The sequence below is a fragment of the Eublepharis macularius genome, chromosome 19 (genome assembly GCF_028583425.1).
Source record: "Eublepharis macularius isolate TG4126 chromosome 19, MPM_Emac_v1.0, whole genome shotgun sequence".
Taxonomy (NCBI): Eukaryota; Metazoa; Chordata; class Lepidosauria; order Squamata; family Eublepharidae; genus Eublepharis; species Eublepharis macularius.
The window spans coordinates 4,137,014-4,158,839 of NC_072808.1; the positions used below are offsets into that span (position 1 = coordinate 4,137,014).

At 44.3% G+C, this 21,826-nt stretch overlaps 2 protein-coding genes across 2 annotated transcripts; both read right to left on the reverse strand.

The window, feature by feature from the left end:
• Positions 1 to 2,469: 2,469 nt before the first annotated feature.
• TSFM (Ts translation elongation factor, mitochondrial) lies at positions 2,470 to 11,649 on the reverse strand. Its single transcript, XM_055003616.1, has 6 exons — positions 11,574 to 11,649; positions 8,799 to 8,948; positions 7,710 to 7,838; positions 6,011 to 6,133; positions 3,654 to 3,738; positions 2,470 to 3,244 (listed from the first exon to the last, which is right to left on the reverse strand). The coding sequence occupies exons 1-6, from the start codon at positions 11,640 to 11,642 to the stop codon at positions 2,826 to 2,828; spliced, it is 975 nt and encodes a 324-aa protein (XP_054859591.1). The 5' UTR covers positions 11,643 to 11,649; the 3' UTR covers positions 2,470 to 2,825.
• A 2,710-nt stretch (positions 11,650 to 14,359) lies between these two features.
• Positions 14,360 to 19,833, reverse strand: EEF1AKMT3 (EEF1A lysine methyltransferase 3). The gene is made up of 3 exons (XM_055003935.1): positions 19,472 to 19,833; positions 18,456 to 18,567; positions 14,360 to 16,863 (listed from the first exon to the last, which is right to left on the reverse strand). The coding sequence occupies exons 1-3, from the start codon at positions 19,652 to 19,654 to the stop codon at positions 16,472 to 16,474; spliced, it is 687 nt and encodes a 228-aa protein (XP_054859910.1). The 5' UTR covers positions 19,655 to 19,833; the 3' UTR covers positions 14,360 to 16,471.
• Between the last annotated feature and the right edge of the window lie 1,993 nt (positions 19,834 to 21,826).

Sequence of the window (21,826 nt, forward strand, 5' to 3'; positions counted from 1 at the left end):
CGGTGTTTGCCTCTTGCCGAGAGCGGGTGATATCTTTCACAAGAGCCTCCTGCGAGTTTCTAAGGGCGGTGAAAGCATACCTTAATGCCTCTTAAAAGAACACTTTCCTTTCTTTCCCCAGAGTAAAAGAGGGAGGTCGCTTTTCAATAAGCCATGCACTAGCTACACCATGATCAAATCTAGAGTTAGCCGTGTTAGTCTGTAGTTGCAAAATAGTAGAGTCCAGTAGCACCTTTAAGACTAACCAACTTTATTATAGCATAAGCTTTCAAGAACCACAGCTCTCTTTGTCAGATGCATCTGATGAAGAGAGCTGTAGTTCTCGAAAGCTTATGCTACAATGAAGTTGGTTAGTCTTAAAGGTGCTACTGGACTCTTTACTATGATCAGATCTATGATCATTTTTTTAAATGTTCAGAACAGATGAAGTAAGCTGATTTAGGTGAGTGTGGTTGCATATGGAAGGATACATGGAGCCAGAGGAAAGGGACAAAATGCGCCCCCCCCCATGCTTCTAGGGCTGGGGGGGAACTAGAAGCCCTGTCTTCCCCCCTTCCCAGTACCAAGCGAATGAGCTGTTTAAGGAGAGTTTTCCCTATGTACGTAAGGCTGCAAGCCGAGCATATTGTGTATTTGGCCTGTAGACAATAGAAGTCAAGTGTTCCTTCTTAATGCTTAAACAATTCATCCTGCTTCAGAAAGAGGAATTAATAATAATAAATAATAACAAGCACTTATATCATAAAATCTAGGATGGATGGAATCTCGAGGGTCATCTAGTCCAACCCCCTGCACAATGTAGGAAATTCAAATATAGCACTCTCCTAGAGATTAGTGCCCCACCCGGAGTGGTGAACAAGTTAGTGTTGTTATTATGCCCACAATACAGCTGGGGAGCTGGAGCTGAGAAGAGTGGCTGACCCAAGGCCACCTAGTAAGCTCATGGCAGTAGTGGGATTCAAACCAGTGGAGTTCTGATTCACAGCCCAGCCACTTAATAACTATGATACAGTTGCTTATATGCCACTCTTCTAGACAGATTAGTGCCCTACTCAGAGCGGTGAACAAATTAGTGTTATTTTTATCTCAATACAGCTGGGGAGCTGGGGCTGAGAGCAGTGGCTTACCCAAGGCCACCTACTGAGCTCATGGCAGTAGTGGGATTCGAACCAGTAGAGTGCTGATTTGCACTTAACCACTGTGCTAGAGCACGTAGCACACGAGCATGCAGGAAGAGAGCCCATCACCTCAGCTGGAGCAGTCTCTTATTCCTACAAGTCTAGAAGGGTTTTTGGCTTTCGGCACACCAATTATCCAAGGGAGCCATTACCTCATTCCTCCAGCATTTCAAAGGAAAGTATAGCTTCTGCCACACCTAATTAACCCAGAATCTCCTCTGCAGGCCTTTTACCAGACGCAACTCAAGAACAACTCCTTTGAGGTTTGCTCATTGTTGTAATGTTTGGGAAACCTTTAAAAAAAGTCACCACAAACAAAGAGGGCAATAGACATACCTGGATTGGGTAGAAGTTGCTCAAATACAAAATTTCACAGACCCTCTGCATTTTCTTTTCCAAAAACCATTGAGAATTTAAACGCAAGCCTGAAAACGCGCAGGTTTGCGCAATTTATAAAGGTCACAGAATTCAGATTATTTTTTCCCCAGAACATTGATTATTTCAAGCCGCGACAGATCTTTGGCTGTTGGCAGACTGCAATACACCAGCAGAGTGAAGACTTAGGAGCACAGAAAGGTGAAAGGTAGCCTGGGACCCAAAGAAGTGATAGAGTAGAGTAGAGTAGAAAGAGTAGAAAGAGACAGGGTGTGTTCAAATGACGCCAGGAGACATAAAATAGAGGCATGTAACGTGGGACTTTCTGGAGAATTTAACAGGAAGCTCAACATGGTCTGCAATTGCTGCACCAGAAACCAACATTTAAGACGTGTTGCAAAAGAGAAGGACACCCATTTGGTCTGCATTAGCACAGTGGTGGCAACTTTGTCCCCCTCCCCGCAGTAACAGATCAAATACTGCAAGCCAGACCACAGCATGAGGTTCTTCTTAGCCCAAGGGGGGGGGGGGACCCTGTTTGTGCCTAGCTTGTGAGTCACAGAATTTAGCTGTTGGCTTAATAAGAGAAGTGTGAATAGCTTAGTTCCCCCATTCTGCTTGCCTGTGGGCTTGCCCATCAGCTAGGCAGAGTGCCAAATGTATGACTCCACCTCGCAGGAGGTATTCTCAGAGTCAATGACGGCAGCAGTTACCAAAACTTAACTTTAGCAGAGGTAGCATTAACTCACACAGAAATGTACTACTTCTACTAGAAGAAGCTTCAGGTTAGTTAATGTGAAACAGTTATCAATAAACCCTGAGTTGGATGATTTGCAACTGTGGTTAAATATTTTTGGGTAATGTAATTTGCGCGTGCATTCCACTAAAGAGGAAATCTACAGAACTCGGCTTTCCGGTTTGCACAGTTGTTTCATTTATTTGCAATATGTCATTTTATCTTTTTAAAAAGACAATACAGCAACAGAGGCAAGCTGTTGGAATCAGTAGCTCTAGACCCCATCCTCCTCGGGAAAATCATTCCAGGATAAGTCCAGGTACCCTTTTCATACTTCATCAATATCCACTGGCCCCATTTTGTCAGTTACATATGGCAGAACCGCTTCCAGCCTCTAAAAACAGATTCCACATATAACGTTTGGTTTCTCTGGACCTCAAACACGTGATTCACTCCGTATCACCCGTACTTCTAACCCCACCAGGGCCAACGTAAATCCTAGAAGGGTTCACTTTCCTAACACAAAAAAATATTGTTTACTCTGCTTCCGTCATCTCTATATCCTCCCCGCATTCAAATCGTACAAAATCCAGCACAGACACCCCTGTGGGCTGAACGTACTGTCCCAGAGAGACACTGGGATCCAAGAGGTAGGGCTGCGCGAGCATCTTCGTCTCAGAGTCTCCACCAGGTTCATCTTCCAGAGAGCCTACAGAGAGGGGGGCCATACCCACCACGTGCTGGCCCAGCCGCCAGCCGAGTTCAGCAAAGTCTGACTTCTGACACGGCTCAGAGGGACTGCAGATCACCAAGGCGCCATACTTGCCGAACATCATGTTAGAAAGCAGCGGGTTCCCCGCCGGGGGCGCTCCGTGCACGTAAGAGCCGATGAAGAAGTTCTCCGGCACAGACACCCACGTCGCCCTTTTGATAATCATGTTCTCCCCCAGTTTGCCTATTCAAAACACAACGGGAATGGGGAGAAAGAAGTAGATGTTAGATGCTGCTTTTCAGCACCAAGCAAAGATACTCTGCTCAACTGCACTCAGCCTCTTTATAGACCATCGTCTTGCTTGTATATAGCAGGGGGTGAGGAGAGAACGGAAAACCTGTCCTGCTATAGAAGTATCTAGTTACAATACTGAGTGCTGCGATTAGTTTGGTAGGCCTTAAGAGAGTGGACAAATGCGCAAGACCGGGAGTACCTTGGTTACAAGTTGTATAAAGCCAATTGCTAGGGTAACTGGTCACAGGTAAAAGAAAAATGTATTCTTAGGCGTTCCCTATGCTTGGGGATTAATACAAAACAAAATGGCCGCTGCTTTCTACTCCCTGCTTTTCTGACCGTATCTGGAAACACTCACCAATAGTCAAAGCCAGTTGATCACTAAGCAAGGATCCGTCAGGTCCTAATCTGAGCTGAGAAAGCTCACTTGTTTTCAGAAAACGCTAAAAAAAAGAAGTCAAAGTGACAAGATTTGCATTACACTGACAACATTCTCTTTTACCCACGTCAGGAGATATAAAGAAAAAGGCATAGCTTTGTAAGAGAAGAGGTTAGAGACTTAATTTTTTAAAAAAATGAAAGCTGGGAATTCAGAGAACATTACATCTATACAATGATATTCTAGAGCTGATGGGGGGGACCCAGCAAAAGGACTGGTGGCCCAGAGAAGGTGTGGTGGTGGCCACTGCAGTGGGAATGGGGCAGGGAAACCTGCTATGTGGAAGCCCTTCCGTTGCTGCACTTCGTTTGCCGCCCAAAACAGGGAAGCCACAAAATCCTATCCCCGTATGTCAGCAGGACGGATTTTTAAAAGATAATAAAGCTTGCAAGATATATTGACGGGATGCCTTCCCAAATAAATGAAGCAGTGGAGCAGGCAACTGACACTCAGGTCCTTTTCACACATTACACAGTAGCAACGTCAGGTTTGCCATTAAACAGGTACACAACACAGAGCCCATCTGAGCTTCCTACATGTGTATATGACGATTTGTATGATAGCTAATGCAAGTTTGGCTCTACTTGATCAAACTTTGTACTTCCCCTTAAAAAAAGTTTATGGTATTTTTATCCCACTATGAGCCGAACTAAACGATACAAATTACATGAGTTTGTCACGTGAAAGGATTTACACATGCTGACCCATGGACTGGCTGTACACTCACACACCGTGGCCACACTGCGCTTGAACCTGTGCTCTTGCTGGCATGGGATCGTTCGCCATTTTCCCCACGATCGGGAATGGTATCCCGTGATCCACTGCCAGTGTGCGCATATGCAGAGCCTCCAATATTCACATTTAATCTTTGCACGCGACAGAAGTTGTTCCATCACATGGACACCAGATGGTGCGCTGAAGTTTTATGACAGCATATGGCTGTCACTCTTTTCCTGCGTCCACTCGCCCGGGAAGGGTTTCCATTTTTAAAAATCCGGTACACATGAGGGCAACCAGCTGCACCAGCTACTCTAGACAGCGGAGGTGGGCAGTGCCCATTATACAGTCGAGCAGGAGCAAGAGATGTTGGTGTGGCCATTCTCGGAAATCTAATCATCCAGCGGTGGTCAGGCTCACGCTTACAGCGGGAAGCATCGCTGCCAATTTATGTCACGGGCAATGGCGCACGCATTAAACTGCAGACCTTGCCGGGCTTCGATGCTGAATTTTATTTGCTCGCTCCAGGGGTGGATGAAGTTGGGGGGCAGCGGACCGTGGAGAAGCCAAATGTGGTTCTCCCCTCCTCTAAGTTTGCTCCTCCTCACCTTCTGAGGTAAGCTGCACTGCGAGAGAGTGTAAAGAGTGACTGCGTACCTCAAGAGTCCTCCGTGGCAGGACAGAAATCTCCCAGTTTGGCTCAATATTGTGGAGGGAACAACACAAAATAGAAACCAGATCCCGATTTTGCTTATGGGCTACTGGTTGCCCAACGCAGAGGTGACCAGTCCCTTCAACTGTGTGATTCAAGAACATTTAACTTCAACCCTTTGGGGAGATAGGTTGGATTCAACAGGGTGTTTCTGTGGATGGAATGATTTTGCCTGAGGAATACAACTTTTTCCCCTCCCCTCTGAGGAGGAGGGGCATTTGGGGCTGACGTAGGAGGGGGGAAGCATGAAAATCACCAGGGATCATTTAATAGAAAAAGAGCTGGAGGAACTCATTAGCATTTGCCACACCCCTTGCCATCAAGTGTGTCATTAGCATAACTGATTTGCATATGCCACAATCCCTGATATCACCTATCCTGGCTGTTTTGGACCCAATCCTAGCCATTCAGGGCTGAAATTGAGCCCAAAATGGCAAAAAGAGGTTGAAAATGGCCAAAAAGGGGCCCAAAATGGTCAGGATCGGGCCGCTGCTGTGTAGGAGAGTGATCTATCACCCGTCAGAGGCCCGATCCGGGCCGTTTCGGCCCCAATACAGGATGAAACGGGCCCAAAATGGCCGAGTCAGGTGGGCGGGGCCACCTGACATGTGACCTCTTTGGGGAACTGCCAGAACTGCGTTCTGGCGCGTTCCCCCTTGAAACGAGCCCTGATAATCACAATGCACAGGTGGAAGGCACTCAAACTGTGAAAACACACCATTGGATTCAGGCCAATTGCTGAGAAGATCCATTCTTTAAACCCACTACTCCGCCATGTTAAAGACAGTCAAAACGTCCCACGACGACGAGTGTTATTAGACTGGGACTTTTTTAACGCCGTTCTTACCTTGGCATATGTACTTAGTTGCTCTGTGGTCCCCTGATGGTGTTGCATCGTCCCAACTGCTACTTGCTGAACCAGATGTTGAAATTTGGCATTTCGGGCCACAAAGTCAGTCTCACAGTTCACCTGGCAGAGAGGAATCGCCAACGTTGAGGAGACCAAATCAGCTGCTCTTATCAACACAAATGAAACTGCCTTCTAATCGGTCAGAACGCTGGTCTAGCAAGGTCTACTCTGACAGGCAGCGGTTCTCCAGGTCCTCAGGCAGAGCTCTTTCACATCACCTAGTGCCTGATCCTTTCACCTGGACTCTTGCTGCCAACTTTCCTAGGAGTGACTTGAAAGAGAAAACGAAGAGGGTTCTGGAGCAGGGTGTGACTCGATCTGACCCCCTAGACCAGGGGTGGCCAAACTGTGGCTCGAGAGCCACGTGTGGCTCTTCTAGACATACTGTGCGGCTACCGGAGGTCTCTGAGTATCGCCATGGCCATACATTTTATTTCCCTTCCTTCCCTTTTTTCTTTCCATATCTTTCCCTCCCTTTTTCTTTTTTCCTTCCTTCTTTATTTCCATGTCTTTCATATTTTCAGTAAAAATGTTGGGGTTGCTTGGTTTGACTGAGAAAATACCTGGGGACTTTGGGGGTGAAGCCTAGCAAGGATGTGACACCACTTTTGTGATGTCACTTCCAAGTCTAAGGTTAGGTGATGATGTCACTTCCGATGATGTCACTTCCAGCATACTGCAGCAAAACCCCACCCCTTCTTGTGATGCCACTTTCAGGACACTGCCCCAAACCTGCCTCTTCATCTGAAGTCACTTCAATGCATCATGTCTCGTGGCTCTCAAACATTTGACGTTTATTCTATGTGGCTCTTACATTAAGGAAGTTTGGCCACCCCTGCCCTAGACATTCTACCCAACAGTGGTTTGGATCTCATCACTCCACTCAGGGCCAAACTACAAGTGACGAATGACACTTGAACGGCAAGTGTATTTCTCCCTGTTCACTTGCCCTCCAATTGCGCTCCACTTGCCATTCAAGTGTCATTCGTCACTTGTAGCTTGGCTCTCAGCTAAATACGGAGCCTTCTGCCTGCGCAATGAGCTGTCCACCAGAGGAAAGCTCCAACCTAATCTGTGCTATCTGTCAAGAGGTTGTATCCTCTGCCCTCCCCTACTCAGCACAAAGAAATTCACAACAGCCACTATTTTTCTTCCCAGTGTGGGAGCAAAATAAAGAGGGGAAAACCCTCTCCTATGAAATACAACTGACATCCTCTTTTCTAGCCTTCTTGCTTTTCCCACCAAGCTTTTTAGTGCTGCTATCTCCCCAACTTCTAAATTATTTTCCTGTGATTTTATTCTGTGTTTTTATTGTACATCATAAACAATCTTTAAAAAAAATGCCTGTTTTTACTGTATTTTTTATAATGAAGACGGTTCAGTAAATGAATCTTTTTATTCAAGACCAGACACTCTCAGTGCACTGTCATGTCCAGAACCAGCACATTTGGATTTAGGAAATCTATGTACTTCTGTCTTAAAACCAGAATATGAGTTGTGTGGGATGCATGCTGACGTTGAGTCACTCCACTTTAAACCCATCGATTTTACATGTATTATTTCTTGCACTGAGAGCCAGAAACCACAAAGGATTTTAGTAGCAAGGAATTCTCTTGCAAGAAGGACGGTTGCTCACCTCTACCATCACCGCTGAATTTCCTTCCTTCAGTAGTCCGATTAGCCCTTCTTTAGTCTTCCGCCCTTCTAGTTTGGAAACTTTGCTCCATCCTTCTTTTTGAGCTTGCTCATGCAGCCAGGCTTCAGCCTGGGAAAACAAAGCAAAACCCCCCGAAGTGAGACCACATGCCTCAAAGACAACACAAGGAACCAGTTCAGCCATTCAACAAAGTGGTACAATTCTCCCAGGTCTGGACCACTACACAATACAGTGAGGGGGACTGTGGGTTGGGATATGCCCCTACATCAGGCATGGCCTGCACACAGAAAGCTAGGACAGCAGGGAGAAGAATCTAGACTAGCTTTCTCAATGACAGGGAAGATATCATTTTTCCATCTTCTTGGGTGAATTTTTATGGGACAGTTTTCTGTACTAACCTAGTAATTCAGTTAAGACTAGAGCATCTCCTGCCAAGGACAGTAAGTAAATCGAGTCTGGGCTCATCAATGTCATTTCTCTACCCAGTTTGCAGACAAACAATGGTCAGAATAAACTAATCTAGCCTCTCAATTGGCTTTCCAATTTGCACAAGAGTAAAAAAGTCCATTGAATTTATTCCCTTGCCAAGGACTGCACTCTTGAAGCAAGATTTTAAAAAAATGCTTTAGGTGGCTAGCTGTGTTAGTCTACCATAGAAGATTTGGGTCCAGTAGCACCTTAAAGGGAGTTTTGAGTCTCAAAAGTTTGTACCTTGGAAATCTTGTTGGCCATTAAGGTAATACTGGACTTGAAACTTAACTGCTTGACACACCACTCCCTCCTTTGCATTCTAAGAGCCAAGCTACAAGTGACGCCTTACACAGGTTGGACACTTGTCAGCTTCCCTCAAGTTTTGATGGGAAATGTAGGCATCCTGGTTTTACAGCTTGGCTCTCCATTACAGCTGCAAGACCAGGATGCCTACATTTCCCATCAAAACTTGAGGGAAGCTGACAAGTGTCCAACCTGTGTCAGGCGTCACTTGTAGCTTAGCTCTGAGATTTAAAAAAAAAATATCCAAACAGCATCTTTGTCTCTTGCATCCCAGACATCCACACTGATGCTCACCTCTTTGAGATCTCCGCCAAACTTCTCCAAGGCGGTCTTGCAGTTCACAAACGAGTAGCCAGTTTTCTTCCTGAGCTTTACTAGACGTTCTTTTGCAGCCAGTACTGGAAGGCCAGTGTGAAGAAAACGAGCCAGCTGGAAGCAAAGTAACTACAAGGGGAAAAACAATAAACACAAAGTGTAAAAGTGTAAAAGAGCCACTGCTGCTCACAGCCAAAGTGACCCCAGCCACAATTACTAGGAGTTCAGATTGAGTACGTCAGCTTGTGTGACACCAGCACCATTTTAAATTGGCATATCTGTGCGGCCTTTCACACAGGATGTTTACAAGACAAGGCCTTAAAATAATCATCATCTTTCTCTTCTTCCCCCATTATTTCTTTTAAAACATCCAGTCTGGTGAAGAGTTCTGCAGAACTCAAAAGTTTACACACTCGTTTGTGTTATGCTGGTTAATCCTAATAAAAGCTATTACATGGCATTTAGTTTTGGATTTTGCTTTGGACTGATGCGGCTACCTACAACTTCATAAACAGGAACAGGGATCAAACTGTTATTTTTCTCTAAATATCTTCTGACAGTTATCTGTGTGAGAGAAGTGACATAGCATTTCTGCTTCATATTATGGCCACAAGCTACAAGAAACAGGATTAGAAGGTACAACAAACTCAATCGCATACCAAGGGGAGGTATGTGGCTGTTAATTTTTAAGACTTTTCAAAAGCAGAGATTCAAAAAACCCCAACATAGACCACATGAAAAGAAATGAAAAATGGCACTTGCAAATAAGTGAGTCCAACAGAAAATAAAAAATCCAAAGAAAACTGCCAAGTGGATAGCATAATATTTTAAAAGAAATGCGTAAGAACCAAACTGAAATTCCAGAGAATTCTTGGGAGGCCCAGAAAAACTAGAAAAGCACTCTTCCTTCAACTGGGAAATCAAATTCAGCTCACAGGAATCTCTGCATGTTTGCCAAGGAGCACTTGGGGAATCTTCTAAATCACATATTTGTTTCATCTTGGGGCCAAGCTACAAGTGACAAATGACACTTGAATGGCAAGTGTATTTCTCCCTGTTCACTTGCCCTCCACTCAATCCACTTGCCAGGCAAGTGTCTTTCGTCATGTGTAGCTTGGCCCTTGGATGCAGGCTGGACCTCAGTGCTATTCCATATATCTGAGAATGTATACCAAAACACACTCAATAGGATGGCTTCATAGGATGGCTATCTTTTAAGAAAATATACTGGTCATCAGCGATCTTGTAACTAAGGCATCCTTGATGAACTTTAAAAAAACACCAAGGAGCCATGGGATGCAGCTTGCAAACCACAAGGTCACACAACTCTCTTCTTAGCCTAGCCTACCACATAGGGTTGTCCTGAGGATAAAACTGGAGTGGCGGGAGGGAAACCATGCGTCTCATCTGGAACTACTAAAAAAAGGGGGGGCAAGGTACACATGCAGAAAGGGGCTCTCAGATGCTTCGCTAATAGACTTCACCATGTGTTGCCTTACATACCACCTGTCGTCTTACATATGTGCTCCTGTGAGCTACCTGTGCTTCATGTGGTCTAATATCAGCCCTAGAATTGCTTCTGTTCTGTTTCAGCGTTTCTTCAACTCTGTATTGGATTGTTGCTAATGCTACGTCTTTGTAAAATTGTGTTTATTTACCCTATGGCATTGTTTATGGAAATGTCCTTGAAACTGACTGTACTAATCTCACACCGTGTAATCCACCTTGAGTCTCAGTGAGAAAGGCAGATTATAAATGACAAAAATAAAATAAATATAAACAAAAATGTGATAGTTCAGATATTTTATTTATTTATTTACGTCATTTATAGTCCGCCTTTCTCACTGAGACTCAAGGCGGATTACACAGTATGAGGTTAATACAATCCGTATCAAGGAAGTACAGTTCAATACAATACCATAAGGTAAACATATACAAGTTTAAAGACATAGCATTAGCAAGGCTCCAAGACATAGTAGAGATACTGAAGCAAGACATAATTAATTCTAGGACTAACATTAGACAGCATGGAGTGATGGTTGTACATAGGAGTACATATTTAAAGAAGCAGGTAATATATGAGGCAAGCAATCAATAAAAAAAGCTTCAGGCAGGTAGCTCTGTTGGCCTGCAGTAGAACAGCAGTATCTAGTCCAATCTTGTCCAAACTCTAATGTGCCACTGGACTCAAATCCTACTGTTCTAGATATTTACAAGGTATTGCCAAAGGCTTTCTGCTACAGGATTCCCAACTTGCTTGTTAATAGTCCAGTCGCACCTTTAAGACCAACCAACTTTATTGTAGCATCAGCTTTTCAGAACCACAGCTCTCTTCATCAGATGCATCTGTCGAAGAGAGCTGTGGTTCTCGAAAGCTTATGCTACAATAAAGTTGGCTAGTCTTAAAGGTGCTACTGGACTCTTTACTATATTGCATCTACAGGCTAATTCCTCTGGATCTGCAACTTGCTTGTTTTACTGGACCCCAGCTCTATGCTCTTCCTAGTTGAAGCACAGGCAGAAGTCCAACAGAGAAAGCCTCCCCCCCATACCCAGAAAAACTCCCCCTGTTTAGCTTCCGCTTGCAACCCATAAAGCCCAAATAGGTTGCAAAAGAGCAAGGAAAGGGCACGGATCACACGTGCGAGATGCAAAAGGGAAGAAGCAAATCGCGCGCAGCAAATCCACGCGCTCTCCGGGGATTTACAAAGCTTTGCATGGCTGCAATAAGAAGGGACCTGTGCGCCCCCTCACCTTTGCAACGGAGACGCCCCCCTCCGGAGGAAAAACCAAGGACCGGCCCAGGCCAGCCATCCGCTGCATCGTTAAGGCGCCGGCTTTAGGCGTCAGCAGCCCGTCGGTCTTTGGCTGAATCCCGACACGTGACGAGGCAGACACGCGTGAGTCATACATGCGCCTCCTTTCCTATTGGATTTGGCACTCTCCCTATTGTACGCTGTGCAAAGCGTTGGCTATGGGGAGAGATTGCAGGAGGTGGAGGCAGCAGTTTGGTTAAATTGCTGCAATCAGTATGGGGAGCGCATTTCTTTAGCTGGGAATCCCAAACAGCCATTGCTAGGAAATGACCCCGGGGTGTAAGCTCCACTTGCAACCTTTTAAATGCCTCTTAACAGCTAACAAAATGTTAACACGTTGGTTGTGAGTCGCGCTCTCAGCTCTGTCCCGTGAATTTGTTTTCCAAGACCATTGGTCAGTATTTGCAGAAAAGAGCAAGAGTCCAGTAGCACCTCTAAGACTAACAAAATTGGTGGTAGGGTGTGAGCTTTCGTGAGCCACAGCTCCCTTCTTCAGTTGGTATGTCTGTAGCAGTAGAAAAGAGCAAGACTCCAGTAGCACCTCTAAGACTGACAAAATTGGTGGTAGGGTGTGAGCTTTCGTGAGACACAGCTCACTTCTTCAGTTGGTATGTCTGTAGCAGAAGAAAAGAGCAAGACTCCAGTAGCACCTCTAAGACTGACAAAATTGGTGGTAGGGTGTGAGCTTTCGTGAGACACAGCTCACTTATTTTAGTCGCAGCTGAAATCAGCCTATGTAGCAAGGAAGTCTTCTCTCCGGTGTGTGTTGGGGGCGTATTTTTAGCCTAAGATGTAACCATTGTTCATTATGGTGCTTGCTCAGTTAATGTCCTAGCTCTTGATTCTGTTGTATCTCACTTGCACTGTGTAATCCGCCTCGGATCTCAGTGAGAAAGGTGGACTATGCATGAATAAATACAGAAAAATTAATAAACAGTGGAAATTTAGTCCTTGTTACTGTGAGTCTCTATGCAGGGTGCCTGGGCATATGTTTGGCAAGTGCCCAGAGATGCAATGTTAGCTGGGAAGCGTAGTTTTAAAAGACAGAACCAGTGGAGATCACTCCAGAGGGGGCGAATTCTCTCACAGCCCTCCACCACCTCTGGTGTGCCAAACTGTCGCCCCTTATAATAATCATAACATTCAATTTATGTACCACCCTTCAGGACAACTTAATGCCCACTCAGAGCAGTTTACAAAGTGTTAATATTAAACCCCAATGAGAGCCTTTCCCCTGCTGCCCTCACTGCTTAAAACTTTGAATTAACCGAGCCTCGGCAGGGCAGAAGAGACAAGCTGGCACACCAGAAGCAGCAGAGGGCTGTGAGAGAATCTGACCCCTCCAGAGTGATCTCTGCCTGCTCTGTCTTCTAAAACTACGCTTCCCAGCTAACATTGCCTCTCCCGACGTGAAGAACGCATGTCAAAAGCTTTGTGTAGAAAGACTTAGTCTGTGGGAAAACGCTAAGGAAATGGGGGGGAGAGTGGGACAAGTCACACAAGGAGGCAAAATGCCACAAATGCTTAGAACTTGGAAGATGTGTTAACTTTAATGTAATAATGCCACTGTTTGGTTTTTCTTCACAGAGCTTCAAAGGGGGCTTTGTTTTGATACAGACGGCAGAAGGCGGTGGTATGTGTCACTAGATGCTTTTAACATTTTAAAATGTGAGAATAGCTTCTTTAATGTAGGCTAATCAAATTAGATTTCACAAGAGAGATTGTAGGATAGTTTGGAGAAATCCTCTATCAGCCGCAGGCTTCCCTGGTTAATGAAAAAACCTCACAATGGCATTTATACAAGAGTGAGATGTGGGTTCTTATGGTATTAATAACTGATCAAATAGGCTCATGCAAGAGAGGGGAGTACAGCGGGGTTCAATGCTAACACCAACATTGTTCAATGTCGACATTAATAATCCTTTGAGTTACTTTGGTGATAAGTTACAGTTCTTCCATAATTGCAAAGAGTCCAGTAGCAGATTTAAGACTAACCAACTTTACTGTAGCATCAGATGTATGTTCTTCCATACTTGCCAATAAGGAGGTCACATTTCTGCTTTATGCAGACAATGCGGTCCTGCTTTCTTGAACGGAAATTAGTCTACACCGAGCTCTTAAGATCTTTTTCAAAACTTTCTAAAAATGAGGAATAATTAATTATGATAAATCCAAGGTAAATGATCTTTATTCATCGGGCTTGGCCTAATAAAGTTAATTGGATTGTGGATCATGGAACAGGTACAATAATTTAGATACCTACGGATCCTTTTGAGGTAGAATTTAGGGTGGAAATTCCATCGGACAATAGTGCTAGAATAAAAACTAATTCAGTCTTAAGATTCTGTTACAAGGAGGGAAGGGCAACGGTATGTCCCTTCAGCCTTGGCTGTATTTAAGGATGAAATAATTCTTCAAGTAATCTGTGGGGCAGAGATATGGATTGAGGAAGTGAATGAGAAAACTGATCAACCTTTAATCTATTTTGAGAAACGGATACTGGGCGTTCAGCGCAAGAGCACTGGAAAGACGGAGGACAAGCTAAAAGGTTTTCTAGATAGGTACTTTTAGAATGTTAATTACTGATGAACGATCATTTGCTGGTAAGAATAGAGCCTTATTCTTGTTTATTATGTATGGCATTAGAATATTAGACCTTTTAAGAGTTCGCTAATTGCACCTGAAGGCATCAAGCCCTTGTATACAAGTATAATCCAGAGTATATTCCAATCCAAAGTAAATTCATTTATTATTGTTATTGTTAAAAATCTTGCATTACTTTAAAAAGAGAACTTTGGTTTTTCATCTCTGTACAATAAAAAAAAAACTGGGAACAAGTGCTACAGTCTGTTTTCCTGGGTCAACACGATGCATGCTTCCAAACACTGGAAGACGAGATAGAATCCTTGTGAGGAAAGGGGATGATTTCTAAGGTCCTATTCTCTTTCATGTTACCTATCAGGGTGGTTTCCACGTGCAATATATGGTTTTCTTACAGCACTGCTGTTTGGGGGGGCCCCCACACAATGCCATTTGGTTTTCCTCACACCAGAATATTTCCCAAACCTCGTTTCACATGATCTTTTTGGAAAAGTCATGGTCAAAACACCTTTGGACATCATTTGGACTGGAAAGAGTCCTTGGGGCGGCGGGGATTACAACCCAGATTGGCACTATTTTCCCAGCTTCATCCCTGATGCTGCCATTTCCTCACTCACAAACTGCAGAGGGCTTTAAAGAATTCAGAAATTGTTAAATTTCTATAACAATCTATTGCAGGGGTCCCCAGGGTGGGTACCATGGCACCCGCCAACACCCTTTGGTGCCTATGAAATGTTTTTAGAATGTGGGCTTGGACAGATGAGAATTTCTGCCTAGCAGAGTTTTTAATTGGCTGTGCAGATTTTTAAAAATATTGCTTTGGAAGCTACCGCCACCATGGCACAAAAATCTTTACTGTGCAACCAAAACAATATGTTCATTTAAATAGGGGTCTGGTTAAACAGAGCTTCTGCCTGAAATGTTGAAGAGTTACTCTTAGAGTTATGCATAATCTCAGCCCTTGACATTTTGCAGTTGGCCTCACCTCCTGCAGCAGCCGTTTTGTAGTTGTGCCCACCACCCTGTGTCAACAGGCTAAAAATGTTAGAGACGCCTCCTCCCAATCTATTGCAACCATGTACTAATGCCCAAGCTTTCATTTAAAAAAAGGCTATCTAGCCTTTTTCATTACAGTTATAAGGAGAAACGTAGACTGCAGCTTTCATCTTATAGCTCCACAACAATAAGCAATACAGACTTTTAAAAAGCAAAAGCTGGAAATTAGTACATTGCTGCAATGGACCATTATAAAACTAAACTGGTTTAGCAACTTATTATTCTTTAAAAATGGGCCTCTCATAAAGGTAAGGAAAGTATGGGAACAAAGTATGGGTGGTGGGCTGTCCTTCTTTGGAGGTTTTTAAGCAGAGGCTAGATGGCCATCTGACAGCAATGCTGATTCTGTGAACCTGGGCAGATCATGAGAAGGAGGGCAGAATGGGTTACATCAGTGCTTAGTTCTCATGGCCTTTCTTACATGCCCAGGGTAATGCCAATCGCCACCTTTGGGTCAGGTGGCAATTTTTCACAGTTTGGATAGGGATCCTGGAGTTGTTTTGCCATCTTCTGGGCATGGAGGAAGGGTCACTGGGGCAGTCAGAGGGGGGAGTTGTGAATTTCCAGCATTGTGCATGGGGTTGGACTAGATGACCCTAGAGGTCCCTTCCAACCCTATGATTCTAAATGCTGTACGGATGCTCCATCACCACTGCAAACGCCTCTGTATCTGCAGCAGTGTCAAGAGCTACACAGAGAATCATCTCCACACAGAAAAAACCCTGGAGTCTTCCACCTTCCTCTTAGAGGATATTTCCAGAGGAGAATAAAGATGAACAATTCTTGGCAGCCAGATCCCACACTGAAAAATTATTCCCAGGTACCGAGAATGGGACAATCGTAGAATTTCTCAACCCTGCTCAAAAAACGGAAAGCATGGCGAGAGAACCTATTTGAGGACTGGAGAATCAATATGGTGGGAATGGGGGGGAAATCATCTGTTGTGGCCTGGGAACATGGTGAAAATGCAGATCTACGAGCCTTTCTGGAAACTGAAACCTCTTAAGGAACCCAGAGATTTGCAGTACTTACAACCTTCAAATGAAGCTATTGGGAATGTTTTCATCTCATGCTAGATAAAGTGCATGGATGTTCAGCCATCTACAGTTTTTTGTGGGTTAACAGTCCTAATTTTTTTTTAAAAAAGGTGGTTCCATTGTTCACGGACATACTAAGTGGTCAGGTGTTATTCTTCCTGGTCACTTTGTAAATGTTAATATTCTCATTCTCGTCCCTAAAGGCCAACTTGGAGGTGAAGTGTGTGGGGAGCAACGTTTCAAAGAACAACGCTGTGCTGTGCTCTTGGCGCATTTTGGAAGACAGGTAGATAGTAGACAGAGGCCCACACAGGTGTTGGAGAGTCCCGATCAGCGAGGGGTAAGTGTCCTTGAGATAGACAATATCTGCACCCAAGATGAAGTCATAATTGCTGGGGAACTCCATGTGGTCCAGACCCCATGACAGAGCACAAACTTTGGTTCGAGTCAGGCACTCGACAGGCAAGTTTCGGCAGACGTTCTCCTCTATCTGCTTCAAGGCCATGGGAAGATCTGTGATGGTCACATCTCCTCCTTGAGGAGAGAAGGAAACAGAGATCCAGCTGTTGAACGCTTATTCTTGCAAATGCATTACTCGCAAGCCAGTTTCTCCTGGGCTGATTAAAGATCTGGGGAAATAAGAGAGAAAGTCCAGGCCCCCAGCTTCTCAAAGGCCCACTGGAGTCTCAAGGAGCGATTCCGCACACGTTGGATAATCCACTTTCAATACTCTTTAGTGAACATTTGGAACTGCTTTTCCACGTGTGGAACAAAAAATCCCACTTCCAAAGGATTGCTAAAGTGCATTATTCAACGTGTGTGGAAATGGCCATTGTCTGCCTTTTTAAAACATCTTCTGAAAGTATTTTAAATTGTAAGCCATCTCAAATGCCAGGGCAGAAGGGCGATATATAACTACAGTGAATAAGCAGCAAAAAATATTTGTACTCCGGACAGTAATGCCCTCAACCCCCGTTCCATACTCTGCAGTAACAATAGCAATGTGTTATACAGTGGCATGCACATTTTACAAAGCGCTATGAACTTCGGCATCTTGTGTTCCACTGAAGTCTATGGAACTAATTCCAAAATCCCGGTAGTTTTAATGGGGTGTGCCTTGTTTTCTTTGTCTTGTGACTCCGGCAGAACCACGAGATCACAGAAACTTGCTTTTTATAAAAGCAGAGAAACGAAAACCAACCTGGTACACCAAGGGATGCAGTAAGCTGCATCGGGCATTGGATTCTGCACAAACTGACTTGAAACAAACATTTCAGGTGTCAGCATAAAACGGTAGCCCTAGACAACCGGTTGCCTGGGATTTTTTCCAGGAATGGAGCCAAGCATAATAATTTAGCATTTCTATAATGCTTCCAAATGTTCAAAGTGCTCCTATGTACATTAGCTTTACAACAACCTTGTAAAGTAGGCCGGTATTAGCCTCATATTGCAAATATGGAGCTAAGTTAAGAGAAGAGCTTGCCTAAGGTCACTTAACTGAATACGTGGCAGAGTTGAGATTGGACACAGGTGTTCCTGATTTATAGCTCAGTCTCTTAACCACTACATCACTCCAGCTCACATGTCACTGAGCATTATCAAACATCTAGTAGCACCTTTAAGACTAACCAACTTCATTGTAGCGTAAGCTTTCAAGAACCACAGCTCTCTTTGTCAGATGCATCTGACAAAGAGAGCTGTGGTTCTCGAAAGCTTACGCTACAATGAAGTTGGTTAGCCTTAAAGGTGCTACTGGACTCTTTACTATTTTGCAACTACAGACTAACATGGCTGACTCCTCTGGACCAAACATCTACACAACCCAGAAGCTTGCACACCACTTTAACATATATCAGTAGTTTTGAATCTGCAGGGTTTCAGTACTGTTGAAGCAAGTACAGTTTTTATAAGGAAACTGAGGGCCAAGCTACAAGTGACGAATGACACTTGAACGGCAAGTGGATTGAGTGGAGAGCAAGTGAACATGGAGGAATACACTTGCCGTTCAAGTGTCATTCGTCACTTGTAGTTTGGCCCTCAGACATGTTTGGTAGATGCCATTGGATAACTCCATCATCAGAAATTTTCACAAATGTTACTTCTTTTGTTTAGGCAGTTCTACATACCAAGGAGGGCAGCAAGGATGCCCACTATGCCAGTCCCAGCTCCCAGTTCTAAAACCTTCTGGCCCCAGAAGTTCAGCTTCTGTTTCTCAAAATAGTCACAGAGGGCTAGAGCCTTAGCCAGTCGTAGGAAAGAAAAGCACATTAGAATGAACGAGAGAATTCAGACAATACATTCAATGTCAACAAATGTACAGAACCGGTGACCTGTAAGAACCCAAGTTCAAATCCATACCTGCCATGAAATCAGTTTGCCTCTCTCAGCCAAGCCTACCTCACAAGGCTGTTGTGAGGATAAATTGGGAGAGGTTAAGTAGTTGAGCTGAGAATCAGCACTTTGCCAGTTCAAATCCCACGACTGCCCTGAGCTCAGCAGGTGCCTTGGGTAAGCCACTCCTCTCAGCCCCAGCTTCCCAGCTGTATTGTGGGGATAATAATACACTGCCTTTATTCACCACTCTGAGTGGGGCACTACTCTGTCTAGAAGAGTGGTACATAAGCACAGTTATTATCATCATCATCTTAAACACCACCCCAAACTCCCCAGAGCATGGGCAGATAAAAGCATGAAAAAGGGATCCATAAGTGTCTAATAATCCCAGGTCAAACTACAGCCTCTTCAGAAACCATCGCTTCATTAGCTACAATTTCTCTGTCCTTCCAAAATAGTAAAGAGTCCAGTAGCACCTTTTAAGTCTAACCAACTTTATTGTAACATAAGCTTTCGAGAACCACAGCCCTCTTCATCAGATGGATTGTCAACTTTTGAGAACCACAGCTCAATTTATCGAAAGCTTATGCTACAATAAAGTTGGTTAGTCTTAAAGGTGCTACTGGACTCTTTACTATCATGCATCTGATGAAGAGAGCTGTTGTTCTCAAAAGCTTATGCTACAATAAAGTTGGTTAGTCTTAAAGGTGCTACTGGACTCTACTGTTTTGCAACTACAGACTAACACGGCTGACTCCTCTGGTTCTCTGCCCTTTCAGTAAATGCCAAATAGTCTCCCTGGACTCACCGCCTCCCAGACAGGAGCAGCCACACCCAGATGGCTCCCGTGGTGCTGAGCAATGCTCAGCTCATGTCCACAGAACTGATAACGGGTCTCAGTGGGGAAAACATCCGCAAACAGCCCGAGTTCCTGCGGGAATACTGACTCCAGCCCTGCTTCCACATCGCTGGCCACTCTGGGCGCTGCCATTTCACCGGAAGAAGGACATCTGGAATTCCTGGAGGGGTGAGCACAGCTGGTCCTTCGATTGGTTAGCAAGGCTGCTGCCTCTTAGTGGCCATTGGGTGTCTCGGATGCCTTGGGACGGAGCCTTGCTGTCCCTTTCTGCATGTGAAGGAGGATTTCCTTCTCCGCCTCATTGGAGAGCAAGGCTGCAGCTGTCATTGGATAGCTGAGATGAAAAACAGCAATTCCTCCTGCAGCATTTCCTTGTTCTATGCCACACATGGGAGGAGCTTAATCTTGCTGGCTTCTGGTTGTAAAAACTTTTTGGGCAGGTTCTTCCCTGTTACCTCAGAGCAGGGACAGTTAATCTCCTGAAATTGCTCAGACTAACACAATTAATTTCTGTTCATTTAAAATATTTATAAACCTGCCTCTTTTTTTTGACAAATAAGTGCTCGAAGCAGGTGAGGTGGTGGAGCGTGCCCTCAAGCCATAGCTGACTTATGGCGACCCCTGGTGGGGTTTTCATGGCAAGAGACTAACAGAGGTGGTTTGCCATTGCCTGCCTCTGACTTGAAGCAGGTAAGAGTACAATAAATCTCAAAACATTAAAAGTGCATTGAAATAGCCAAGATAGAACCTCACTCTTCACAGTCAGAAAACGTTCCCTTTTTTTGCCCAGATACAAGACTGCCTCGTGTGCTCTATGGAATAATTCAATTTTAAGGACCTCCAAAAAGCCAAGATGGTAGAAACCCCTCTGATCTTTTCTGGAAGCTGTTCTATAAGTACTGAGCAAAGGCTCCAGGTAGCTACAGATAGGAAGAAAAATGGCCTGTCTTTTAAACAAAGTTTTAATTTTTGCAATTGGGCAGTCAAAGCTTTTCATGGCACGGAGGTAAATGTTAAAGGAACCCACTGAATTTAAGAGTTGGCAACCCTTCTTGCAGAGTTTATAGAAAGAGATGATGTACACAGAGTGCCTTTGAAAGTGTTAAAATCATATCATGTACATCATCTTAGTAATCTTTACGACAACCCTGTAAGGTAGGGCTTGCCTAAGGTTATGTGGACTTTATAATTCACAACTGCTGTGCAATTCTATGCATGCTTGCTCAGAGAGTTAAACACTCTCGTGTAGCTCTTTTTAGGACTGTATTCTCAAATTCCCCACTGCAGCAAAAGCATGCAGACAAAACACTCCCCCCCCCGCCCCTGGCCCAGAGCTCTTCTCCCACCCCTTCTGTCCCTCCAAGATGTCACCACATCTCAAGGGAAGAAGGTACAGTATAGCACAGACTGATCTAATTACACCTGTGCCCGTTTTATGTAAAAGACCAAGAGGCACAGGAGATTAGCAGACCTTCTAGACAAGGAATTCGTACGTGATGTGGGGGGAACTCTCTGTCTCTGTGCACGGAAAGGTCTGTCCTGAGGCACTGGGCCAAGTGTTCCTACGAAGCTCTTCTCCGTGTGATGACATGCATTGCACTAGCAAAATAGTAACCAGTCTGATTTACTGATTCCTCAGCCATTTCCCTAAAGCATCTGAAGGGCTTTCACAACTCCTTGATCCATTTTCACTGACTTTACAGAAGTGGGGTTAAAGGCAGAAAATGGAAGTTAATTCGCTCGTTCACTGAAGGCCATCCTTTGACGCACATCAGAGTTAAATGTTAGCTTGGCACCACTACCAAGCAGAGAGGGCACCACCGCTGGTCTGAGCGGCTTTGTTAGGGCAGTTAAATGGAAACCAGCACAGAGTTAAAGATTAAAAGGCCCATGAAAATCCTTGCTGTTGTTCCTCATTCATTTTTCTTTCACTTTTCTACCATTTCTTGGCTTGTGAGTTGCATATGTTTGGCAAAAAGGACCAGGTTGGTGCTTATTTCTGAGCGTGGCGCTAATCTGTCCAGAAGGGTACATAAGTACACTATCATCATTTTATTTATTTTTATTTATTTATTTTCGATTTTTATTCCGCCCCCCCACATTTCCAGCAGGCTCAGGGTGGATTACAAAATAAAGGTTAAAAGATATAAAACAGTTATTTTAGTTAACAATTATAAAAACATCCGATTTACACATCGTCATAATCGCCTAGGGTTGCCAGTCTCCAGGTGGGGGTTGGAGATCTTCCGGAATTACAACCAATCTCCAGATGACTGAGATCTGTTCCCCTGGAGAAGATAGCAA